The 25,847-nt window shown below is 34.2% G+C and overlaps 1 protein-coding gene across 1 annotated transcript; it reads left to right on the forward strand.

The window, feature by feature from the left end:
- The first annotated feature begins 4,184 nt into the window (after positions 1 to 4,184).
- On the forward strand, positions 4,185 to 4,729 carry LOC138312521 (putative nuclease HARBI1). The gene is made up of 2 exons (XM_069253362.1): positions 4,185 to 4,283; positions 4,367 to 4,729. The coding sequence occupies exons 1-2, from the start codon at positions 4,185 to 4,187 to the stop codon at positions 4,727 to 4,729; spliced, it is 462 nt and encodes a 153-aa protein (XP_069109463.1).
- The last annotated feature ends 21,118 nt before the right edge of the window (positions 4,730 to 25,847 follow it).

A 25,847-nucleotide genomic window follows, 5' to 3' on the forward strand; every position in this document is an offset into this window, starting at 1 on the left:
ATAACTTGCCATGTATGTCAACTAATTGCAATTCTTTTATGTATGGTCAATCATTAATAGGGAGACAGGCACAGGTGTTGAATTCTGCATCATTATAGGATAACATATATAATTTTACATTTATTCATATATGTTACAAAACCTTTCAAGTTACAATTATTTTGTAAGGGTAAAACACAAATAGTGTATTGCTGGGAAATCCTACAAAATATGACACTTCATGTTTCGGAGTCGAGCAGGTATGTCAAATACGTTTTTGGTGTTTTATCTGTCTTTTGATGTAATGGCGGTTATGCCTTAAGTACGTTTAAATGGAAACACATATGAAGGACATAATGTAGAATAACTAATAACACTGTGAAAATGTGAAATGAAATTACAGACGACAAATTGGCTTCATGGTCTGACTGTATGTACTCATTTCACTACACTGTAGTTGTAAATATAACGAAATTAATTTATTCAAATTTATAGTGGTAATTCCGCTCCATACTTTCTAGTGGTTTTTAATTTTAAATGAACAGACTACTACTGTACACTTACATACGTTATACATTGTAGTTCGAGAACGTGTTTAATCAATAACCAACAAATAATCAAACCTCGAACTGCTCGCGTATGTCATTAAATATTTTTAAACTGTAACAAATTATTGAGTCATTAAAATATTAAATCTCTTGTTATTAGTTTTGTTGAACTGTTTATCTGTTTATCGATATTAAGGGGAAAATGTATGGATATATCTGTGGAACTTAGTATTTACCTTCAGAATTGGTTGTCCAGCGTTTCGTACTCCCCATAGATAAAACAAATAAGATAAGTGCTGAGACAGACAACATTTGTACAAGTGTCAATCTAAAACGTTATCTATGGTATGGTATTAGAATTTGTTGCACTTATACGGCTTATGAAATAGGATATACGAGGTACAAGTAGGCTTACAGGCTTACACAACCAGTGATATAGTATGACATTGTCCATTCTCATCGCAATAAATTTTATGGATTTGATAAATGTTATATACATGGATGACAATACTCTGAATTGGAGAATGTTGTAATAAAGAAAAAACACGTTGGCACTGTCTAGACAGTAAATTAAGTAACTCCAAATGTCGTCGGTTATTTGTTGAATTGTTACTTTTCCCTTTTAAACGTAAAAAGCACAGCAACAAAACATATTGACGACCTATTCATTCAGTACATATTATATTCTTCCTTACCCATTGGGTCTAATCGTACACACATGCCTATACTATTTACGCCAAATGTAGCGCATGCGAAATGTTTTTACATATAAGATGTCTCACAATACAATATTTCAATTCTCATTGAATTTGGATTCAATGAAACTACTGAAAAAATCATGTTTCATTTGCTCATGAACTTGGGTATCTAAACATCGGTCTTCGCGAAAGAAAATATTTTATCTAGACCTACCATTGCCTATTATGAAGGCGTAGCTTCCTGCTAGGCCTAGATCTAAAAATGGTGGTTTAAAAAAAGTATAAATATTACGGACTGAGTTCTACAATTTAAGAAACATTTTTATGAACTCTCATTTTGCAGTTTTAGCATTAGTTTTAGCATCCGAGACCCGCAAAACTGTTTCATAAGAAATAACAAAAATCTAATTAATACAATGAGCAACATTTGTCAGTTACAGTTATAGAAATAATTTTTCTATCGAACTATGCAATTGTCAAAAAATCACATGAAACCTGAAAAGAGAAAACATTGAAAAACTAGCGACCCTGGGGGAGGGTCGCTGACTTTTGGCGTTTTGAAAGAGCACGGACTTCTGACTATCATCCGCCCACGTCAGTATATAAAAAGCGGATAGATAGTCAGAATCATTCGGACTAGCTTGTGAACTGTGCAGTGTACATGTGTATGTCACTGAAACGAACGTGCTGGACATCTTTTCCTGAAGTTGGCCGACATACGAGTAAACGAATGTTTGTTGCAAGTCGTAAATTCTTTAGAGAGATGATTTCGCCGATGCGAGACGACGGGAATCGTCATGGTATGTTGACTAATGGCCATGCCTGATGCCCATAGGATGTTGACATACTGCCGATCATAGTTATCCTGTTATCACCTTGTCCGATAAACTATAGGTAATTATATACTTTGGTGTAACTCGAACGGTTGTTGAATTATGTGTAAACGATATATTTCCTTTCATTTGATGTTAAACAAATCATGTTAACACAATTTATATCGTACAGTAGAAGTCATCTATTGTTCAAATGACGAATATCATTTATGCTCTGTCGGCGGTGGAGCATCTTTAACGAAGGAGAAACATTTATCCTTGATATTTTTTCATTGTTCCTTGAAGTAATTTTCATTTATTTCCATATTACAGCGTGGAGTTGACATGCGGTGATAATTAATTTGGTCATACAGAAATGATCTACATGCTAGCCAAGCATTGATATATAAATTGTTTGGATACATGTAGTATATTTGTATGTACAAACTACAGTCTAGTGAAAAAGTCAGTGTTTCAAAGATGAAAGACGACAGTGGAGGATTTTTCAGCGAAATAATGTAAGATGCTTTTAGGTTAATTATATAATAACCCAGTGCATTAAAGCCACCATCCAAAATTATAATTATTAGCATACATCGGTATATTGTAATTATAATTCATTACTGTCGTTTACATTAATATTTTTCTAAAACAATGATCTTGTAGATCCAGAAATTGAATTATCTTGATTTATCATTGATCTTAAAAAAAAACACATAAAAAAACTGTTTTGACTAAATCATCTAATATATTGTTAACTCTTTTCATTGGGCTGATTTATGTTGATTTAACTAGATATCTAATCCCATTTTCACAAGTCGAGATCTCTCTGTCTGTCTGTCTCTCTTAAGCTTTAGCAGCTTTATATTAGTCGAGATCTCTCTCTCTGTAGCAGCTTTTAATTTATTAAACTTTTAAGACATATTTAATAATAAGTGTAGTGCAATGTTTACTCAAGTTTTGGTGGTCTTTGTAAAGGTATGTTTACATATACATGTAGGGTAAAACTGTTAATTGATCAACCAGTAAAGTAATCTATTATTACCGGTAGTCTATTTGTAATAAATAGAGGATCTTACATGAGTGAACATTTCATATGAGATTTTATGAAACGAGTCTAAGAAAATTTCATTTTTGCAAGCCTTGGCGTGACAAGTTTCATAAAATCTCATATGAAATGAACTCAAATTTAAGATACTTTTTATCACATAACTACAAATACCTACATAACAAAGAATTTGGTCAAAATGTATTCCGAAAATCCATGCAGATGTCGCCATTTTGTCCCGCCATCCTCGTAATCTTGACGTCTCGTCGTTTTTCCTGACGTCATTTTATTGTTTCTGTCTGACGTCACAATGAATTTCCAGCCAATGAAAATCACTCCAGGTCATATTTCACTAGTGACATATGCAAAAATACTACACGGGCGAAATCACTGGATATAAGGCAGATTATATGATAATACAGTTTGTGAAAATCATAAATACTGTCTGGAACTTGGGTTTTATTAGATTAATGTCCTATCAACAATCAGGGTCATGTAATTCAAGGAAATGCCAGGTTTGTTGGTGGAGAAACTGGAGTACCTGGAGAAAAAAACACTGACCATCGATCAGTTCCAGGCAACCTCCACAAATGGGATTCGAACTTACGATCCAGAACACTAGACTAAACTTGCATTTGATTTGCCTGCATGAATGTGCGATTAAAATTTCATGAGTTTCCTGTTCAGTTTTTTTAATCATTTTATTCAATCTATATGAAAGTCTAAATGTCACTTATGAATATTTCCATCACCATAACGGATGTGGTTTTTTTCTCTATTCACAGTATTACCTCTGTAGATCAAACAATATTTATGAGCATGAAAACATGTCAGATATGATCTTAAACATAAATGTATTGAGAAATATACTTCCTCTTCTAACAGCAGCAATCACATCCCTACATATAAGATGTTCATGGTACCGTTTCACAAAGCTTCGTAACTTACGAATTTTCGTAACTTTTGCGTAAGTCATATTTACGAATTACTAAGCGTTTCACAAAACTTCATAACTTACGAACGTTCGTAAGTTACGTCAAAAATCTTGCGTAACTTTACGCCAACTCTATCCTGTCGTAACTTGTACTTAAGAACAAAGATGGCGTCTTACTTGTTGTTTGAAGAAGGGCAAAGGAGAGCGTTTAGGAGAGAAAGAGTGTTTAGGGACAGAACGATGGTATTAGATGTAATGGACGATGTAGATATTTTTCAAGATATCGTTTGGATAGAAGAAGCATCATTGAATTAATACAAGATTTGGAGCCATTGATTACAACACAGACATATCGTTCGCTTGGAATATCGCCATCGACACAAGTCCTCGTTGCATTGCGATATTTTGCTAAAGGAGGGTTCCTTTCAGAGATCGGGGATACTCATGGTGTGAGTCGGTCTTCTGTAAGCCGCATCGTGACGTCTGTGACAGATGCGGTGATACAGAAGAAAGGCAACGCTATCAGTTTCCCCGATCATTCCATGACCCGACGCACCAAAGAGGCATTTTATGATATTGCTCAATTTCCGAACGTTGTCGGCGCTGTCGACGGGACTCAATCTTATCCCCCAGCAGAGACGAGCATGTATATGTATGTAGGAAGGGGTACCATGCCATCAACGTCCAAGGTGTCGTCGACGCCGAGATGAGGTAAACATAACGCCAGCGCATGCGTACTTATAAGCTAGTAAACCACAGGGATTCACGCTATTACTTCCACCAAACGCAATATTCTGTGAAGTTCATAAAATACGTAGAAAATTTCGTAACAAACACTTAATACCATGATCATTCACGTATGTTGTAATCATAAAGAATATCTGTGATAATGTATGCGCGCTCTATAGGTAAATGAAACCTAGTGAATGACAGAAACGAGAAACCCGAGTTAGATATGGTAGCAATATACAGTAGATTTTGTAGAATTTTGAAAAATATGGCCCATGGTTTATGAACACAGCTAGCCTACATGTATATCGCAGTTAAAATGTAGGTATGCGTGCGTTTTTTTATGATTTTCAAGCCTTTGAAACCCATGGTAACCAAAGAAATAAATATTGAAAAAGAAATGAATTTTTTCACAAAACCACACCCCTATCAGGAACATACAGTATATACATGTTTCTGCCCCTATAGACAATTTTTTTAAGAATAAAAACATCATCCACTCGATAGCTGAAATGAACCTACTTCAACTTAATTTGGAACATAAATATATCTAGTTTTTTTTTCTTCTGCTTTATTAGAATTGTCTCCAAAAAACAACAAACAATTGTGTATCCGGAATCAAGTGTTTTATTTTATATCAGAAATGCAGACACATGTAATTATATATATAGATTCTACATTGTATAAGACAGTTATATGTCTCACTTTTTTGTAATTTTTTCTAACATTTTACATAGAACACATACATACACTTCGATATGCACCAATCCATAACACATCAAACATCAAGGTGTACAACTGTACATAGAGAACTTACATGAGTGGCGATGTGATGAAATCTATCAAATGAGTTCAATAATTTGATATCCAACAAGCCTTAAGGCGAGTGGCATAACAAATTATTTAACGAGTTTGATAAATTTTGTATCACATTGTCACGAGTGTAAGATTCTATTCATCACATAACTTTTATTAATAGAAAGAAAAATTAAGCATTAAATTTCGTCTCTATATAAAACAGTAAACATTCGGCTCGGATTTGATGTTTTCGTCTACCAAGATAATAATTTATCACATGGTCGTATTATATGGTTGAACGGGCTAGTTATGTGATAAATACATATACATGTATAACTTGACATAACATGTTATAACCTGGTATAACATAAACATATATGCATAGCTTCAATGACACAACATACATGAAGGCATGCATAAATACATTCATGCATGAATACATTACATGCACATACAATAACACATGTATAATGGCACAGCATAAAATACATACACATAGCATAACATACATATATATAGATAGTGTCGTAACAATTCCTTGCATTCCTATAAGCAATGTATAAATTGTCTCCTTTCCCCTATTACATAAATTACACATAGGACTAAAATTTATTTCTATCTTATGAAGGAAGGGATTTATAACTAATATATGATGAATAATTCAGACTTGAAACCATATGAATTATTTTTAAAATCTTGAAAAACGAATATGAAAATATGGCAAATAAGTTGGGTTTTAATTATTGAACAATTACCATATCAATGTCAAGTCAAAACACTATTTATATTATTTCATGAAATATGACAAAAATGGAAGACTACTAATTACGGTTTGAATCAATTAAGTAATATTTTTCTCCATTTTTTAGTTTACAGTATACAAGTCATGTATGTATGCGGGTACAGTGTATACCTGTATCCCCATGTACACTGTATAGTACATGTATATCAGTGTATGTGACAGACTTTTGTACCAATTACACATCAATTAAATATGATAACAATTAAATAATTAATATGTACACGTATGCAGTTAGAAATCCTTGATATGTATATGATAAAAATATTGTATTTTATGTGTATGTGTAAACACTACAACACAACATGAATTATATGCGACACTCCACATTATTTGAATGTAAATCAGATCGATCATCATCAATTTTAGTTAATAATCTTTTAATAAATGTACACAACTTTTGCTGCTTAATTTTGATACAGATTTCATATGTTTATACATATATATACGGTTTATAGAAATAAATCAAAATTTAATATAATTATCAAAATATATTTCAAATAATATGATGTAATATTTCATGTGTAGAAATATAGGTTTAAACAGAAATAAGGATTTGATTTAAATAATTAGACTCATCAACGTGGTCCGTTTATCATATGGAATGATTTCGCAAATTTAATTGACTGATCGTCCCAATCGCACAGCTGTTAAATTACCATATAAATTTCTTGCTAGAATTAATTAACAGAGTCAGAGACATATAAAATCTATATTTGTTTGTCTCTAACAGTATTATTTGGGTACAAAGGTAGCTAATAATAAGAACTTTTTAATAAATTTCAACTTAATTTATTTCAGTTAAATTGTTGACTCTTGACAAAATAAAACGTTCTGTAACTTTTCAAAAATTAAAACTCATAGGGCACCTGTTCACTTGTATTTTCAGGAATCACAATTTTTGTGTTAATTGAACTGGCTTCATAGGTAATTACAGGATAAGGGGAGGGGCAGACATGCATGACAAGAGAGGTGACCCCTAGCTTGGTTATTGCCCTAGGCCTGGAGTCTGGCCAGTACAGGTAAAATTCACCAAGCGACTTATGAGGGTATAATAAAAGTGTAATAGCCAAAACTGTTAAATGTACCAAATCTGACATTCTAAATGTGAAATACTATTATATATAGCTGTTAATTTCTAGAATGACTAAAAACAAAGATATATGATTCAAATAAATAAATAATAAAATCCAAATAAAAAAATTAATTAATTAAATACATGAAATAAATTAAAATAAATATAGCTATTTATATCTAGAATACCTAATATTTGATCTGAGTAATAAATGTAGCTATTAGTAAATGTATTATAACAAGTATAAAATATTTGATCCTAATAAATAAATAAATTCATTTATTTTCTGAAAAAAATTATCTAAAGAAAAGATGCATGTGGTCAGGCCATATTGCAGCTTACGGTATAGTCTTTACTTTACTATTAAAACTCATAAATTTACTCAGATGAAACCCATATACAATAATGTACACCAACAAAAGTAACCATTTTATTTAATAAATTAATTATTTACATACTAACTTAGTTATGCTAATTTTACAGAGTACATTTGGTAATTCATCATAAGTACAAACCACTACAATCTACTACAAAACCAGTTAACACTGCTTGCAACATGCACATGAAGTTGAGTTAGACCTGTATTTGGCAGTGCATGTATAATAATATGTGACTTGTCAAATGATAACCAAGTGATTAAATATCATTGACAAAAGCCACAGTGTTTAATTTCACAATGTTTATACATTGTTTTAAAAGCATGCATTTTGCATTGTCTGAATATACATTTGTACATCTCCTTGTGTCAGGTAACTTGAATTAAGATGTCCCCGAGTCAGGTAATTGCTTCATAACTACTTTTAGTCAAAGAATAAACATGTGCTTTGTCCCTGGAAAGTTAATATTAAAATGATAGTAATAAGTTACCTAGTACATGCACCTAGTAAAAACATAAGCTTATCTGTAAATACAAGTTGTCCACGTTGCTGGCTTAGAATCATATAATTATGGTGTTTTTTTAAACATGCATTTTAACCATGCACACTCCTGGCATGTCAGTATAATCAATGATGATTGTAGATATGAATTGGCAGAACTTATGGTATTGTTATAATTACATCACAAATTACACATTATTGTTATTATCTAAAAGAATCACACAAATTCACATCAGATCATGTACATTTAGTTGTTTTATTTTACATGTAATAAAACTCTGCTATAAAATGGTATGCCATGTCAATATGATTTAATAGTACTAAAATGTCACCAGAGAGACAATGACTCGTATTTAGAAAATATTTCATATTATATGTTTGGGAAAAATGAATGATTTGATAGAGAGCGCAGCGAACTCTTGTGATAGAGGTGTCTCACTAACGTTATTCTATGTAAACCATCCAATATATGTAGAGTTGGAAAACTTTCTCAAAAACCGGAAACAGGAAGTCAACACAAGATCCAGCATCGCGCAAGACAGTATCTAAAGTCACACTCTCGCGTGATTACAAAATCACACTCTCTCGCGTGATTACAAACAAGTAACGCTTGGAAAAATACAAAATGAAAACATTAGTGAAAGATAAACCTTCCAATTTATTCCTACCTGAATCTAACAATTATATTTTGTCCTGAATCTTAACTTAAAAGCTGTTTTACGTGAGCAGTTGCTTCGGAATTTTCCGCCTGGCAACGGAGAATGACGTTGAGATATAATTTGTAGCCGCAGTCACGTATTTTTGCAGAAAGTGAAAGTATGTTCAATATTGTTTTTCTTGTGATAAACTCAATGCCAGTAATTCAGCAAAGCTATTATTCTAATAATTAATAATTCTATAAATGGTTTCTAACAGTACAGTTGTTTAGCGCACCCAGTAAGCTATAAAAACAAAACATATATCAATAAGACTGATGGGTCAGGGGAGAGTACTCTTTAGCCGTTGGAAATCCTTTATTTAGATCTACCTGGCATATTTCTATTTAGTTAAACATTAAAAAAACCCGAAAGAATGGATTAACTGCTGCGCTCTCAGATAGGCTTTGTCTAAAATCATATTATTGTGTTATTTTTACGACTGTTATGTTAACGTACATCCCGTATTTCTATAGGATGTACACAGGTACTGATCACGATCACCTCGCAGCTTTCGTTCAATATATTGTATTTGTTTTGAGTTTTTAACCAAATCAATCTTACAGCTGCATTCTAATAGAGAGCGCAGCGAACGGGCCGAAGGCCCGTTCGCGAAGCGAACTCTTGTGATAGAGGTGTCTCACTAACGTTATTCTATGTAAATCATCCAATATATGTAGAGTTGGAAAACTTTCTCACAAACCGGAAACAGGAAGTCAACACAAGATCCAGCATCGCGCAAGACAGTATCCAAAGTCACACTCTCGCGTGATTACAAAATCACACTCTCGTGTGATTACAAACAGGTAACGCTTCGAAAAATTCAAAATGAAAACATTAGTGAAATATAAACCTTCCAATTTATTCTTACCTGTATCTAACAATTACATTTTTTTCTGAGTCTTAACTTAAAAGGACGTCTCTGGTGCCAAAGATGACGGCACATATTCCCGCGCATTTTTGATACATGGCATGTTGACAAGTTTTCCGCCTTTGAGAGAAACAAGATCGTAAGGTTGAACTGTTCAAGTTGAATATTTCTTTCTGACCTGTATGTGACGAGTGTCAATATATAGACACAAAACATCCATCAATAGTGTTGAAGAATAGCATTTAATACAAATCAATGATCGGACTACAAGTTTAAACAGTTTTAATCTCGGTTTGAGGTTATAATCCTAATAGCTACATATATGTATATTAACATTTCTTAAATGCACTGTAGCTGCGCTCTTCTGAGGCTTTGCCTTAAATTCATATTATTTATCGTTGCGAGAGACGACACTTCACCGGGTCAAAACACGAACCTGTAAGTCAGGTCGTTTTTATTTTTGACCAAAAATTCGAGCACTCATCGTTCCCAATTCTATCCATGGACTCTACAAGCAAATACAACTCGCATGTCAGCTCGCATCGTTCATATTTGCAGTCGACAAAACATAAACAACACAGCACATTTAGACTGGCAGACATCTACACTGCTTTACTTCGGGACCGTAACGTGTTGCGCGCCACCTGTAAATCAGGGGCGATAATCCCCACAGATGTTCCTCATTGAATTGAAGTGCAAAAGGATTGAATCTTGCGTTGGTCGATTTCATGGGGTGATTAATTGAGTTCTTGAAATAAATTCAACATGAATTACTTCGCAGTTCATTCAATTTGTTTCGAGAGCAACTCAATGCACTACCAGATATAATCGACCAAAGCAAGATTCAATCCTTAAATAAAACATCAATTTTTCTTCCATGCATTTGTGAAAAACTTTCATATTGCGATTTTAGTACATTATGACACAGAATATCGGATTCGGATTGGCTACACACATGGGTACTATTGCAAAAGGGCCCGGGGAAACTGTCGGCTCGGGCACTATCACACCCCTCGACAATTATACGAGGCAATAGTGCCCTCTCAACGAGGCCATAAACAGATAAATATTCCCTTGTTGGAAAACCGAGCAAATATTTATCACGTATGCTCCTCGAGGGTGACATTTTCTATAGAAATCAAAACACTGAAGTACTTGAAGCTGGGCATCCAGGCATAGAAATGATCACATTTTTATGTGATGTTACAAGACGTTGTCCTTTCCATTAGTTAAATCAGGGAAACACAGTCTCCACCTTAGTATTGTAAGGACATTGGAACAGTTTTTGCTTAAAGCATTCAATCTTAGTTTAAAACAGATGCTGGAAATGTAAAGGAATTTGTTTTCAGACGATTTTTCAAGTCGTTGTATATATCTTACATACATCAATATAATTGACGGATCGCCAGCTGTCAATCACACCGCACGTGACTTTGTATTTTGTATTGTGTGTGCTACGATGTTTGCTCCGACATTGAATAGAAACACATGCGTTTGTGAGCACGAGGCGTAGCTATATTACACCTGGCGATCGGTCAATGGAAATTGCATTTTTATTGACCTGTATTTTCATATATGGCGGAGCATGAAGGACAGTAAGAGGGATGACGAGCTATTCCACATAAACTGATGGGTGATCAGGATGGATGGAACGTGGTGTGAGAGACTCCACGTGGTTCCCTTCACTCTGAGTCAGAGGTCTTCTAGAATAGGCAATCGCTACGAGAATGGATGTCAGAACAAGCATATTTAGATTATCGATGGAGAAATGTCAACAAAACCGTGTCTGGTAGATCCTTAGGTAATAATTTTAGAGCACATGCTTTAAATACAAGTAATTTCTAGGGTCTAAACACAGTATGTATACTGAGCGCCGATGAAAATGCAACACTGTTATAATATGCCAAATTAAATGGTAACAAACATTTTACAGAAAATATGTTTATTTCATTACAAAGGTGTACATTTCGAGAGCAGTTTCCTACCAGTGAGTTAGTCAAAAGTTGCCCGTGAATGGGGATGAGACAAACGTTTCAACGCTACCCCCCAAATTCATTTTCACATTTTCAATATCTGATGTGGCCACCATTTGCCTCCACACAAGCACGACACCTAGATGGCATGGACCGAACAAGACGCTTGATTATAACAGGCTGAATGTTCCTCCACTCCTCCTGAAGGGCAATTTCAAGTTCACGTCGATTTTGTGGTTGTGGTTGACGTCGTTTCACAGCTTGACCTAACTGGTCACACAAGTGTTCAATCGGACTGAGGTCAGGGGAGAACGCAGACCAGGGCAGTGTTAGAATGTTCTGTTGATTAAGGAAGTCTGTGGTCATCATTGCTGAGTGCTCATGAGCATTGTCTTGCTGTAGAATGTCGACGTCGGGATGATTACGAAAGAACGGTACAACGGTAGTTTGTAGGACTTCGTCGATGTAACGCCGTGCCTTCAGATTACCGTCCACGATAACAAGGGGCGTCCTGCGGTCGAAGTATATCCCTACACACCATGACACTGTCACCACCCAAACCATCACATTCGCGGACGCTCAAATTGACGTAACGCTCTCCCCGTCGTCTCCACACGCGAAATCTACCGTCACTATTACGGAGACGGAAGCGGGATTCATCCGTGAACAGTGCGCGTCTCCATTGGCGCATGAGCCAACATCGATGCCTCCGGGTCCACGTCAGGCAATTTTGAAGTCGACGTTGTGTCAACATGTTCCCACGGAAGGGTCTACAGGCTTTCAAACCGGTGTTACGCAATAGTCGGCGGACAGTAGAAACCGAAATTCGTCTTCCATTGATACCTATCGTTGTTCTGGCCGTTTTGGAGGCAGTTTGGAAGCGGTCACGGAGATGGGTGACCCGGATGTAACGATCCTGTCGATCTGATGTCACTCGTTGCCTCCCAGGGCGCGGTCTATCATTCAGAGAACCCATTTGAACGTACCGCTGATGATGTCTCACAATAGTAGAAGGCGAGCATCCCATTCTACGCGCAATTTCACGCCGCCGAAGTCCGCCTGCCAACATACACCTAACTTCGTGACGCTGGGTATCCGTAAGTCGTGGCATCGTTTTCCAACGGCGTTTTCAAAATCTGAATGTGGAAAATGTTTTTCCTATCCACAAGGACTGTACACGTGTAATGGGTAGACCAAGCGCGAATTGATACCGTGTGCACGTGCAGATAGGTACTTTTTCAACAATCGACCGCTTCACGGCCCGAGAGGAAGTTCAGTCATGCGAATCATTACTGTATACATAGGTAAGGTGCTCAAAGTTTTACATTATCAATTTGTTTGATATGAACAAAAATTAAATTGAAAAATATTTAATTAAAAGGTGTTGCGTTTTCATTGGTTTTTGAGTTACTTCCCTTTATTATTTTTTTGAATGAATAACATATATATGTATGGCTGATCATGTACCATACCCTGTAAGTATTTTAGTTAAGTAAAACATATCTAGTATTATATTGTCACTATTATACTTGTACCATCATCGATTCTTATCTGGACTTGAATCGGTTAAATTTGTCATCAAATTATCAAATCAGTAGGCATGTGCTTATAGATAGTTCTGTGTATATAGTATTTACACGACTAGGGCATACAAGTGTGGTTGACAGTGTAACTAACCAGTCTTGTGTTGTTTAAGAAACATCATATCACTCGGATAATAATCATGTATAGTAGGAACTAGCAAGTGCCCCAAGCTCATTAGTTTCAGTATGCCATGCATGTAATGTTATTGATTTTTACAATATAAAACCTAATTTGTAACTGATTCCTTCTGATCAGATCAATATATTTCTTCTGAAAAGCCATAAGATCCTATTGTTGTTAATTTCCCAGAATGGCATTAAGATGCGAAGAAATGAATATTTAGTTCGGAATAACCTAACTGTATCACTTAAATTGAAAAGGGTATGAAACAATAATTTGAAAGGGGAAATAACCTTAGCATTTCCTCCATGTACTCTTGGTACTAATTATGATGCCTTGTGCTGTTTACAAGAGATTGGTTTACATATCACGAAGAATGTTGTCAATATTATATCACAGTATTAAGTCTGGTGTTTTCAGTAGACTTCATATGTATATCAAGAAATGCATTTCAAGGTTTCTCATATGTGGATTCCAGATAAGGCTGGAGTAGGGGGAGATGACTCCATATTGACAAAAATGACACCAGCCCATACCTTAATAATAAAACAAATTTCAAACTATTTAATATGGTGTTTGCTTTCAGAATATAGCATTCTTCTTATTTAAATAATTGATCACTGTAAAGTCTAGATCGATATATATTGCAGATAATTTGGTCAAAAATGCAACTATTTAAAATTTTGCTGCTCATTAGTACATTTATTACCACATTTGATTATTGGTGAATTGAGTGGGGTCTATTAAAATGGTCCCCATGTTTCTGGAATGTCTGTATTTCTTTGTTAGTAGCACTTGTCTTAGTAATAGTTTGTTAATAAATGCAATATAAATAAAAGAAAGAAATACTCATGCATTTTCTCCAGACAAAATGGCCGCTAAATTTAGGTAGACGTTGTTGTCATAAAAGTTATTTAATGGGAGGCAGATTATATTCGAAGTCATTTGGAAATCAAACTTCTTAGAGAGGCATTAGATAAGTAACCCCGACACTTGAGAAGTAAACAGGTAAAATATCATCAGTGTGTTATTAATTTTAGCTGTTTTTAAAAACAAATTAAGCTTTGCAGTAAGCTACATTATATGCCTCAGTATAGGTTTTGTGCATGCATCTAAGACTCCATTAATGGAAGATGCGGATGTCAAGATTACAGTGATATGCCGGTGGCATCAGCATACATTGGCAATTACATCATAAAGTTAACCCTGATGGTTTGAAAGTTTCAAAACATAGTTAAAGCTGACGATGCAAATTAAAAAGTATACATTTAATATTAAAAAAGTGCTATACGCTAGGTTTTACACGTACATATACACGTGCGTGTCTTCGGTAGTTTATATATGGAAACGTCACTTGTTCGGGCAGGTGGTCACGTGCACGTGGCCAGTCGAGTACATCGGATACGATAGTATACATGGAGATATGTGGACGGATTATTATTTTGATTTTTATCCACTGCTAGGTGTATGTGTGTGGATTCACTCGCTTTATATAGGGATCGATAGCGCGTCGAAATACTGTTATAGAGAAAAACAAAAATGGCTGACCTCGACATAGAGATGTCTCATAAACGATTCTTAAAATAAAAAAGTACTTATTTTTTAAAATCTTTATTGAATACTTTTGAAATTGCATTATCAGTTTAAGTAGACTTATATATGTCAGGGCAGCAGATTTGTGTTGATTTAGATGTAAGGTATTATGTTGCTTTTTACGTGTTTGTGGCTTTTATTTGAGTGCAAATTATATCCATGTAGACAATTATTGAATTCTCAACACCGTTACATAATGGTATATATATCTAGAGATAAACAAGTGTATATATTTTGACATACAAATATGATATCGGGATCTCCTATGAATCTCCAATGGTTGTCATGGCCTGATTTGATGGAATAGTATGTACGCTTGTTTCACTTTGACATTGGCAATGATATATCTAAAATTGATTTTCAATCTACTGTTGAGATAGTTGTAGCTAAAACAAACAAAAATTAAAAACACTTGCCAGATGGAGGCAGTAAACTTTGCTTTCTGTGTGGCGGAATTCTGGCAAGTTGGCAGAGGCATGTGTCAATAAGCAAATTCCCCTTTTCTTTTAAAGTGGAACAGGTCTCCAAGGTAGGTCTGCTTGGTTGTGCAAGGGACATAACTCAGGAAGTAAAATGATCAGGGGAGGTAACTCTGCATGAGATGAGTGATATATCCAATTCTATGTGTTGGCTATGGGAGCCATCACAGTATTGTATAGGCAACTGCTTGACCGTAAGTAATGTAGTCCGGTTTGTATTATTAGATCCGGTGTGTTATCAGTGTTTCCTTTCTAATGACTCGTGATACGAGTAATACCATATTTTTAAAATCATAATAAGATAAAAGTGTTCTTTAAATATTTTATGTCCTTAGTTCGTTTCCGTTAGAGATGAAAAGTGCACATGTATAATGTTTCAAGAAGTTTGACAAGTAGTTTTCTCACCTTTTTTCTGTCTGGGAACGGTGTTAGTTTAATATTGACTTCTATGTCGACTGATAATACTTTGGCCAAAAAAATAATATGTCTGTTTAGGGTTACCCGACCGACCCCGATTTTTTTTTATCCCCGACCCTAATTTGTTTCCCACTTTTCTACGAAAAAAAATAAAACTCGGTATTTCGATCTCAAACTCCGGTTCCGGCCATTATTTTTGAGTGAAATACACTAAAAAAAAACCCAAATCCTCCCGACCTACCGACCTATCTTTTTTGCAAATGTAACCCTTAACAGACATACTTTTTGACCTTAGGGACGTTTTACTAGCCGTACTCTTATCAGTTGATGATCAAGTTAATACCGATATTACGGATGCAAAACTTTTGATTTCATTGTACATTCCTTCTTCATTTCATAATATCATTGTCAGCTGTATATATAGGAATGCTGAATGATTGTTTGTGTTAACTCTACTTTGTAACTATATTAGTATTGGGAAGGCTGGCAAACCATCTTTAGTTCATGATTTCTCCATCTTTATGCATGTGCTTCGTATTATAATTTTATACTGGTTCTAGTGTTTTTAGTTTATTAGATAACTCTAGCTTTGCTAATCAATAGTTTGTCTACTTATACCTATAGGTTCGTATTCATTTGTGTAGTCTGTGTGTTGGTTTTTATTTCTTGTGTAAGTAACAGTTTTTTTTTGCTTATTTGATTTTGTGGCTGCTGAGTAAAGTCAATCTGGGTTATCTGCCCTTATTGGGGCCGCGGTGGCCAAGTGGTTAAGATATCTCAACATATCAATCAAGATCACAAGCCATCCACCTCTGGGATGCGGGTTCGAATGCAGTTGCCATGTACTACCGCGCTGTTCGGGTCGGTTTTTTTTCCCTCCGGTTACTCAAGCTTTCTTCAACCAACAAATTCTGGCACGTCCTTACATGACCTCTGGCTGTAAATAGGACGTTTAACTAATAAAACCCAAAAAACAAACCATCCCCTTATCAATATTATTATTTACTATTAGCTGTTCATAAAATACAAGAACACGTACATACATTCGTCAAGCCCGCAAAAACTAATTTTTCAAATATAGTCATTGTCTTGTAATTTTAACGAAATTTAATCTTAACCTTATCCTTTCTACCGTCAACATCAAAAACAAACAAATCAACCGAAAATAATATTAAAAGTTATTTTTTATAACAAAATGACTCAAACAATCTATGGTGTGCTTTTTTATCTATTGATTTATTTTGGGGTTGTGAGATAGAAATGTAAGTTAATATGGTCTTCGGGTCAAACTTTGTATTGTTGAAATCCCATTAATGAAAAAAGTTCGATGATTTAGTAGAATAGTGTCGGAGTGAAAACAGCTGGTAGCTTTCAACCAATCATTAATGTCAGATTGAGCTGACTTATAATGAAACACCACGAAGAGGTTGTAATGTAAGAATGGTCAGGACCGAATCTGGTTAAGGTTTAGTTTAATAATCTGGTTTCGTAGATTTTGGCGAAGGTCAATGGCGTGGGGCCCCTCATCCCTGTCCTATTACATGCCCGCTGCATAAACCAAATGAATCATCTTTGATCTTGTCATTTCCATTTATTGATATCCACACTGCCATTATAGCCAGCTGTTTTAAAATGAGTACATGCATTTCAACTTACGCATCTATGAACCGCAAAATAGTTAAAATATAACAACTTTCATTAAATAATCCAAGGCAATTGTACAATTGAAAAACTACGATTTGAATTTGAAAAATCATATAATAATATTTATGAATAGTTGAATATAAACAATATAAATGAAGATCCGTCCAATGGTAACGTTATTGTTAACAGAAGTAAGATACGTAAGATGGTAGTTTGATCTCTATTTGTTGTTGCTTTTACATACCCAAATGGTAACAATTGTAGATATTATGCTTTAACGACATTTGGTGAATTACAAGACTAAAAATACAAATATTTTGATTTTACAAAGTCAGTTTAGACTTGAAAACGAATTTTTGCAAAACTGCCAAAAATGTGATGTAATGGCAGTAACATGATCATACAAGGATAAACGCTTCTTATTTATGCGTTTACACATTTCACACATCACATACATTCCTTAGAGAACATGATTAAATCATGAATCGAATCACAATCGCCAATTGTACCCAAAATATGCGCTGACAAACAGGATGAGGAGTGTCATTGTGTTGTTTACAGCAGCCGTGTCTGAAACATAAAACACACCTACGTGTTCATAATATTCCTGGTCCTATTTTAACAATTATATTCAGTCCATCTATACAATGCCCAAACCGTGAAATTAAGATATATCGTTTTATCAAAAATGTCACGCAGAGAGGACGGACATTTGTTTTATCTTTACTTTAAGCAATGTTACTTGAAAGACATGCAATTTCAAAGTAGCACAAATTTACTTCAGTGCAATTATTTTGGGACTAACAGCGCTATAACGAGTGCCTGAGAAACCTTATTATATATTTCGAGGATATGAATGTAGCTTTTTATTGCAATGTTTAATTCTAACTGCGCTACCGACATTTTAACACTATTTATCAATTATTTATGCTTGGGGAAAAAAAAAAACAAAAAAAAAAACTATTTCTTAGTTTTGAAGGTGACATTTTTTATGCAGTTACCAAAAAAAGACTTTAACCGTACAAAAAACTAAATCGTGTTCCGATATTCAATGGTGGTATCTTAAACCATAACATAATGTAATTGGTAAAATATATAAATGAATATATACAAGTACCTGATCCACGGTTTGCGGAAGCCCGAACTGTTTTGTCCCTGACCTGAAAGCTTAACACGGCTTCATGCTTAGTCGATACATGTTTTCTTCCCTTCCTTCTGCGAGTAGCACTCTATAAATCCAAAGAATTAACATGTTTCTGTTGACAAGATTTAACACAGAGTAATTTGTTAAGGATTTATAACTCCTGTTAAAGTGTAAACATGGATTTTAGTCACAATAATAGCCGGTTTGTCCAGACTAACGTCTGAATGTCATTTTCTTCCTCATAACTTTAAACTATCCAACAAACATCAATAGATATAATGTATCAATGTAGAACAGAAACGAAGCGTCTTTTAAGGACATACAATATACCGTATAACGACAAAATTTAGAATGAACAATATTTAAAAGTTTATATTTCCATATATCCTGAAGGTACGTGTATCGGTCGATTTACGTGGCTAAGTTAAAAGGACGTGAATCGAGTAAAAATGATAAGATATGATTAATGTGTAAACTCCACAGCGAGTTCGATATATGATTCCATTTAGTGTGTCTCAATATTATTGTTGCAGCTACTAGAATCTGTTTAAGACAGTGACGTTGTATTTTTGAGTTATAGTTACTCCCCTCGAATCATCAGGTTGCGCAACTCGCCATGCCATAACAGTAAGACCGTCATATTTGTATAAGAAATATGCTAGTGTAAACACAAGAAAAACAGCTACCTTTATACTTATATTGACTTGGTTTACATCGTGATCGTTCTAGTTTATAGTAATACCTTTGTTCACATATTTTAGTCTTTACGATGTCTTGAGATGGACACAGCAATAAAGCAAGATATTGAAAACCAAATCGAGATGCAGTCATCTTTCTGCTTGGAAATTCTATACATGTATACTAGACGCAATTAGGAGTTAGAACAACTGTGGCAGAATACACATGAAAAGCTAAACATTGTTAGATTTCACATAACTCCTTCCATAGGATAAAATAATAAACATAGTCAAGCGAATACAATAAATGTACCTCTAAAATGCTGAAATATTGTCTGGTAAATAATTAAAGTTCAATGTTGCTTTGATTAGTTAAAATATATATTTCTGAATCAAGGCAGAACTGTTAATGTATACTATCTTCTATGGCAGTTTTATCTTTTTTGTCTTTTGACACCTGACTCCAAATGATGAGTTGTCTAACGTTACTAATATTGTTATTGACGTTGTCACCTAGCCATGATGACCCTCGGTAACGTCACATAGTAATCGTCTACTAGAACATTACATATAATGATAATAATACAAAATTGTTGATAATTATCCGCAAATGGAAATGGAAATATTTTGATACTGAGGGCAATATTTATATTTTCTCCTTAGTATATAACTTTACCAACCAAGAAATCGTTTATACATGTTTACACACAGTGGTCGTCTGGCAAGAATATACACAGTGAAACACTGAATTCCGCAATTTGTGTAAACGTGACACAAATCTATCATAATCATTTACATTACATATATGTAGTTCAAATGTGCACCTATATTTAATTATGTAACGTTGATATACAATCACGCAACCGAATGGGTACTATACAAAACGTATAAGAAGTATTTCGATTATGACGTTCCAATACATGAACTAACCATGTCGTAGTTCGACTTGGCTGTTATCGGTAATAACACTATTAGAGCAGTCGTCTTCCTAAAATTACGAACTGCACTTTTTATCGATGTCAATCTTATAGTTTTAAATTAATATATATTTACACTTGCTAGGCTTGTACACTATACGCAAATACTAGCAGAGTTTGTTTACCATAACTGCATGGTAACATTAAAATTTGGACTTGTGTATGAAAATGTTCTATGCAATATATAGAGGCTATATTTTGATGAACATCACGTGTGTTGTCTTTCATAGAATTTTGGAAAATTGTAAAAGAACAAAATGTATGATATGATTTTTTTTATTAACAATTGTATTAAAGAAACGGGAAAATTCCGACGTGCAGTGCTTTCCTTTGAGACCGTGTACCGGGTATAATAAAACATTCACCGCTAGTAATCCACGTGTTGACAGTTACGCGTCATCACAATTTGCACAAATATCATTGTACAATTTATAATAGGACACAAGTGAAATTATTCCATAATATCCGTATCTGTGAATCTACCGTAGATAACCGCACGCTTCTTAATGATGTACTATCTCCAGACGACAATCTCAATCATTTTGAGCTACATAAAGCTGTCAATGCAAGTTAAGAAATATACATTTGGAATTAAAACAAAAGATAGGATTTTTATTTTCAAAATTTGTTTCTGAGTTAACGCCTTGCGTTTCTAAGGACGAACAGTCGCCATTTTGTTTGAACTCTGCTTAGATACCGCACTCCTACCGACCCCTATATGAGGCGCGTGAATTGACACACGTGTACTATCTAAATAATTGTATATTTGTAAAGAATTGTAAAATGAAATGGGGACTGTTCGTCCTTAGAAACGCAAGGGGATATCTCAGAAACGAATTTTGAAAAAAAAACAATTTTATTACTATTTTTTTCAAATCTCAAATGTATATGTTATAACTTGCATTGTCAGCTTTAAACACCGGTGCTTTGACAACTTCGCCAAACTCCAGTGACTACACAAAAAGCGTGCGTCAGCGTCAGGCACCGAGTTCACACATGTGACCGAGTACAAATACTTCATGCAATTATGCTATATATATTAACTTTAAAAAAAAAATACATGTACATATTCAAATATCTGATCTGATTAAAGATAATTATCTCTGAAAGTTATTTTGTTTGTCATGTTATTTTCACACAAAAAATGGGCCTGATGTGAAGAGTCAGCATTGGCTGTTCAATACGTGGGTTTCGATATCCCAAAACGACGTGGATAAAGTACAATTTACCGTCGATTTGTCCCACCTTTCGGAAATTATGACGTGAAGAAACTCACGCCAAATGATGACATCACAATCACCAGATGGTGGACTAATCGACGACAAATTGTACTTTACCCACATCGTTTTGGGACCTCGAAACCCCTGTATTGAGTAAGCGCTTTCCACTTATGACCAACTTTTAATGAATAATTACGTCACTTTCAAATGACTATTATATTGTATTAAATATAAAAAAGTCGCGTGAGTGTAAATATAGGGATTTCATTTCTCTTTTATGTTAACCATGCTTGTGTGGAGCAATTCCTCTAAGAATATATTTAATATTGGGTGCTAACGCGCCCCATAGAATATATTCTTGGAGGAATTGCTCCATACAAGCATGGTTAACATTAAAGCGAAATCCATTCCCTACATTGTATTGTATCTAAAGTCTGAATGTCTCAGAGCAGAGATCTTGCAGTCATCTGCGTTCATGACGAAAAAGTGTTAATCAAGAGCGAGATATACCGCGTATATCAATAAGTAAAGCGAGCCCAGCATCTTATCGGTGTGACAAGTTGACCATTGAACAATGTGACATAAGTGGAATAAGAAATTTGAGATTTAAATGCGACTTTAGACTTACTTTGCCAGTTGGTGGTGGTGATGTTGGTAAAGGGGAAACTACAACGGTGCATCTCAAATACACTGTGGTTGATCCAATTAATCTAAATCCATGTAAAGTCGTTTCCACTGATCCCGTACCGTTAGTAAATTGTTCCAGAACATCAGTGTTCACACTGTTAGGATGGAGTAAAAGAAAGAAAAAAGTAAATGAATCTATTTTTACAGACATAAAGGTTAGTCATGAATCATTCAACACCATTGCAATAATATCCACAGTCATTTGGTTCGATCATAGACCTTATTTTAAACCGTATAATGTCACACAGTATTAACTGAAGGATGAAGAAGTCAAAATACGTAAGCTCATACAACACTTGTTTACGTCAGATCAAAAGTTACTATCAAGCGACTGCACAATAGGAAGTTATTTACCAATGTAGTATAAAATTATTATAAAAAGATGCTCCAACGCCGAAATAGCATACACGATAATCACTATTTGAACAATAATTTGTGTTTAACCATGTATATAAGCCTAATTAACACCAAAAAATAAAATAAAAATAAAATAATTTATTTTTGCTTTTGTTGTTTGCCCAATTAAATATTTTTATCTTAAAGTAAAATTGGTAGCTCAAACTTTTCAATGGTGGTAATTGTGTAAATTAAGTATCTTTTGTAACTGAAGAAAAATACTAATTCGTCTGCACTTGTTTTTATTGAGAAAAATATTATTTGTCAGCGGTGGAGCATCTTTAATCGTATGGGTGTAAAAAGTCTAACGGATCTATGCTTACTCCATTGATTTTAAACATGTTAAATCAGATAAATATCAATTGTTGACCGACTTTTCAAACATTGTGACTCTAAAAATATGGCATCAGTGTTTCCTCTGTATTCTTTCGTAAACCATCGAATTGTAAAAAAATGATTATTAAGAGTTTCTATCCAGTTGTGCCTTTGTTAGGTAATGTGAAAATAAGAATAGCACATGGCAAAGTGACAATATCGTACCACGTACAGAATACTTTCAATCATATCCAGAATTAAAAGGACAATGACCATAATATCAGCATTGAAATCAGATAAATTGCGAAGGCTTATACAAACAGGTTTAATTACCTTGGTTTTCCTCCTAAATATATAGGCACTGGATCAGTAAAATGTTCATTGTTTGCCACATCGCAGGAATCAACATGCATGGGATGGTTCCCTTAAAATACGTAAGTGCATTGTATTAAGGACATATAAGGAAACATTCGTAATACAGAAATAATGGGGTTAATTAGATGTATATATCATTGCATAATGACAATGACAAGGTAACTGTGTATATTACATTGATAAAATACCCCTATATTTTGTCCCGCAATGTTTGAAATAATAACTTATTTCTGCATTTTGACCAAGTGTATTGCGAATCAATGTTTAATGAAAGGCAACAAAAACTGTAATTATCAGTAAATTTTACTATTTTTTAGCTTCAAATAATAATCTTGCACAGATTAATTATGTATGTTATATGTGTTTGGTTGATTTGAAAGCAATATAATTCCTTTTTTAGGAAAACGTACCTGCATCGGAAATTTTAAGGCTATAATTTCCACCGACTACAACAGTATGAACCTCCTGTTTAGCATGATCTTTTAATGACATGACCAACTGAATAGTATTTTGAATGGATGTTTCAGTTTTGTAAGCATCAGGTTTTCCACTGAAAAATATGCATACAAATAAAAATAATCATGATAAAAATATTAAAGATGATAAACGAATTAACGATTGTGATGTGTATTGAACTAAAATCTTTTGATAATGATCGCTTTATAGATCGCACATGTTTATATTGTACCTTCAAGAGACTAATAAAATTGCAATATGTATATTACTTATTGTTAGTCAGGAGATAATTTCTTTCCATTGAATGTTGTTTCATTAAACAGACAAAAATGACAAACTGACAAACATATTACAAATGACAAAAAGACAACATACAGCATCTCATCATAAAAAATGAAACCCCCATTGTTAATTTTGATTAGAAATTTGAAAGTCCTCTCCTAAAATAATTGAAGAAGAATAGAAATTTAAAACAATAATTCAGTTCATCTTTTGGAACCATAACTCGAAGTCTTTGGCGATCGAATATGTCGTATCTTTACTAGTCTACATATTATTGTCTTCTCCAAATGCTGTTGCACACAATAGTCGCTTGTAATTCACAATATCTGGCCCTGGAGTTATGAACAGGAGGATTTATAATACAATATATACTTTTCCTTTCACATTGCCACTTCGCAGCACGCTTGGTAGTAACCTTTGGGATAAGGCGGGGAATACTTTTTAATCAAATTGTCTTGTGCATGGCGAACGAATCACGATGTTCAGATGACCCAAACGCCTAACATAAGTAAAATATATTATATAACCGTTTTGTTAATACATGTTTTAAAACCGGCTGATGATACCAAGCACTGGTCTAAAATGAAACAAATATCCGTAATATCTGGATAAAAAGACGAAGACCTAATATATACAAGATGACTATTCTAATTAAAATACTTAGGCATGCATGTGTACTTACGAAAGATCATAATTGACCTTTAAGTGTACAGGACCTGTCAGGTCTGTACAAGTCACTCCGATGGTTCGCATCATAACGGTAGTTATTTGAGCCGTTTCAGAAATCTGTTTATTAGACATCTTAATGTTCACAGGTTGTGCCTATGAAATATGAAATAAACAAACATTTTTGTAATTGTTTATTTTGTTGTTTTGAATTGCTTTATAGAAAACAATCATGAATTACTAGTTTAGTAAAGGAAAATTACCGCTGTTTAGTCACACATATCACGCTCCATAGATCAATCACGTGTTCAATTATTAATCCTCGACTTGTTTTAATGTTGTCAGCTCAATTATTGTAAATAATAATGTTCAGTGCTTCAATCAGAGAAAATATATATAAATACAGTCAACTTGGCTTCATAGGCCTCAATCTCCATGTCACCAGAAAGGCAGTTGTTTTGTATGGTTTTAAGCATTACTACTTTTGGAATCTTATATTTAAGGTATGACTGCAATATTTTGTTAAGCTACAGAGAAGACCTTGTCATTATGAATACAGTGCAGTCTTCTCTTGGGTCGCTGGAAGTTGTATTATGACTAAATGCGCAATTGGATTTTTTTTTTAAATGGTGTCTATGTAGCAAACCAACAAATAATATTTACATTCGCATAGTCACAATATACTGACAACGGGCGAATCAGTTATCCCACTCCTTGAAACTGTGAGATAATATGGTGTCTTTAGGTTATGGGGACAGAATCCAGACCCTTCCGCACAGGTGCAAACGCTCAACTTGAGGGCAAAAGTGATGCGGTGTCAAGAAAGACGTTAGTAAGAAGAAAGTCAGATTGAAAGAAGAGAAAATATGCAAATACAATATATGTATATGTCGATATAATCTACTAAACTAGTTATAAAGGTCGGTGTTTTCTAGCAAGTTCATTTACATAGCATTATACAATGTTGGCCTCCGGATT

The sequence above is a fragment of the Argopecten irradians genome, unplaced genomic scaffold (assembly GCF_041381155.1).
Source record: "Argopecten irradians isolate NY unplaced genomic scaffold, Ai_NY scaffold_0354, whole genome shotgun sequence".
NCBI lineage: Eukaryota > Metazoa > Mollusca > Bivalvia > Pectinida > Pectinidae > Argopecten > Argopecten irradians.

Excerpts from the sequence above, each read along its gene's own strand:
- LOC138312521 (XM_069253362.1), top strand. The coding sequence starts at position 4,185 with ATGGCGTCTTACTTGTTGTTTGAAGAAGGGCAAAGGAGAGCGTTTAGG. Across the intron at positions 4,284-4,366 it reads TATTAGATGTAATGGACGAT|ACATATCGTTCGCTTGGAAT; the intron begins GTAGATATTTTT and ends ATTACAACACAG.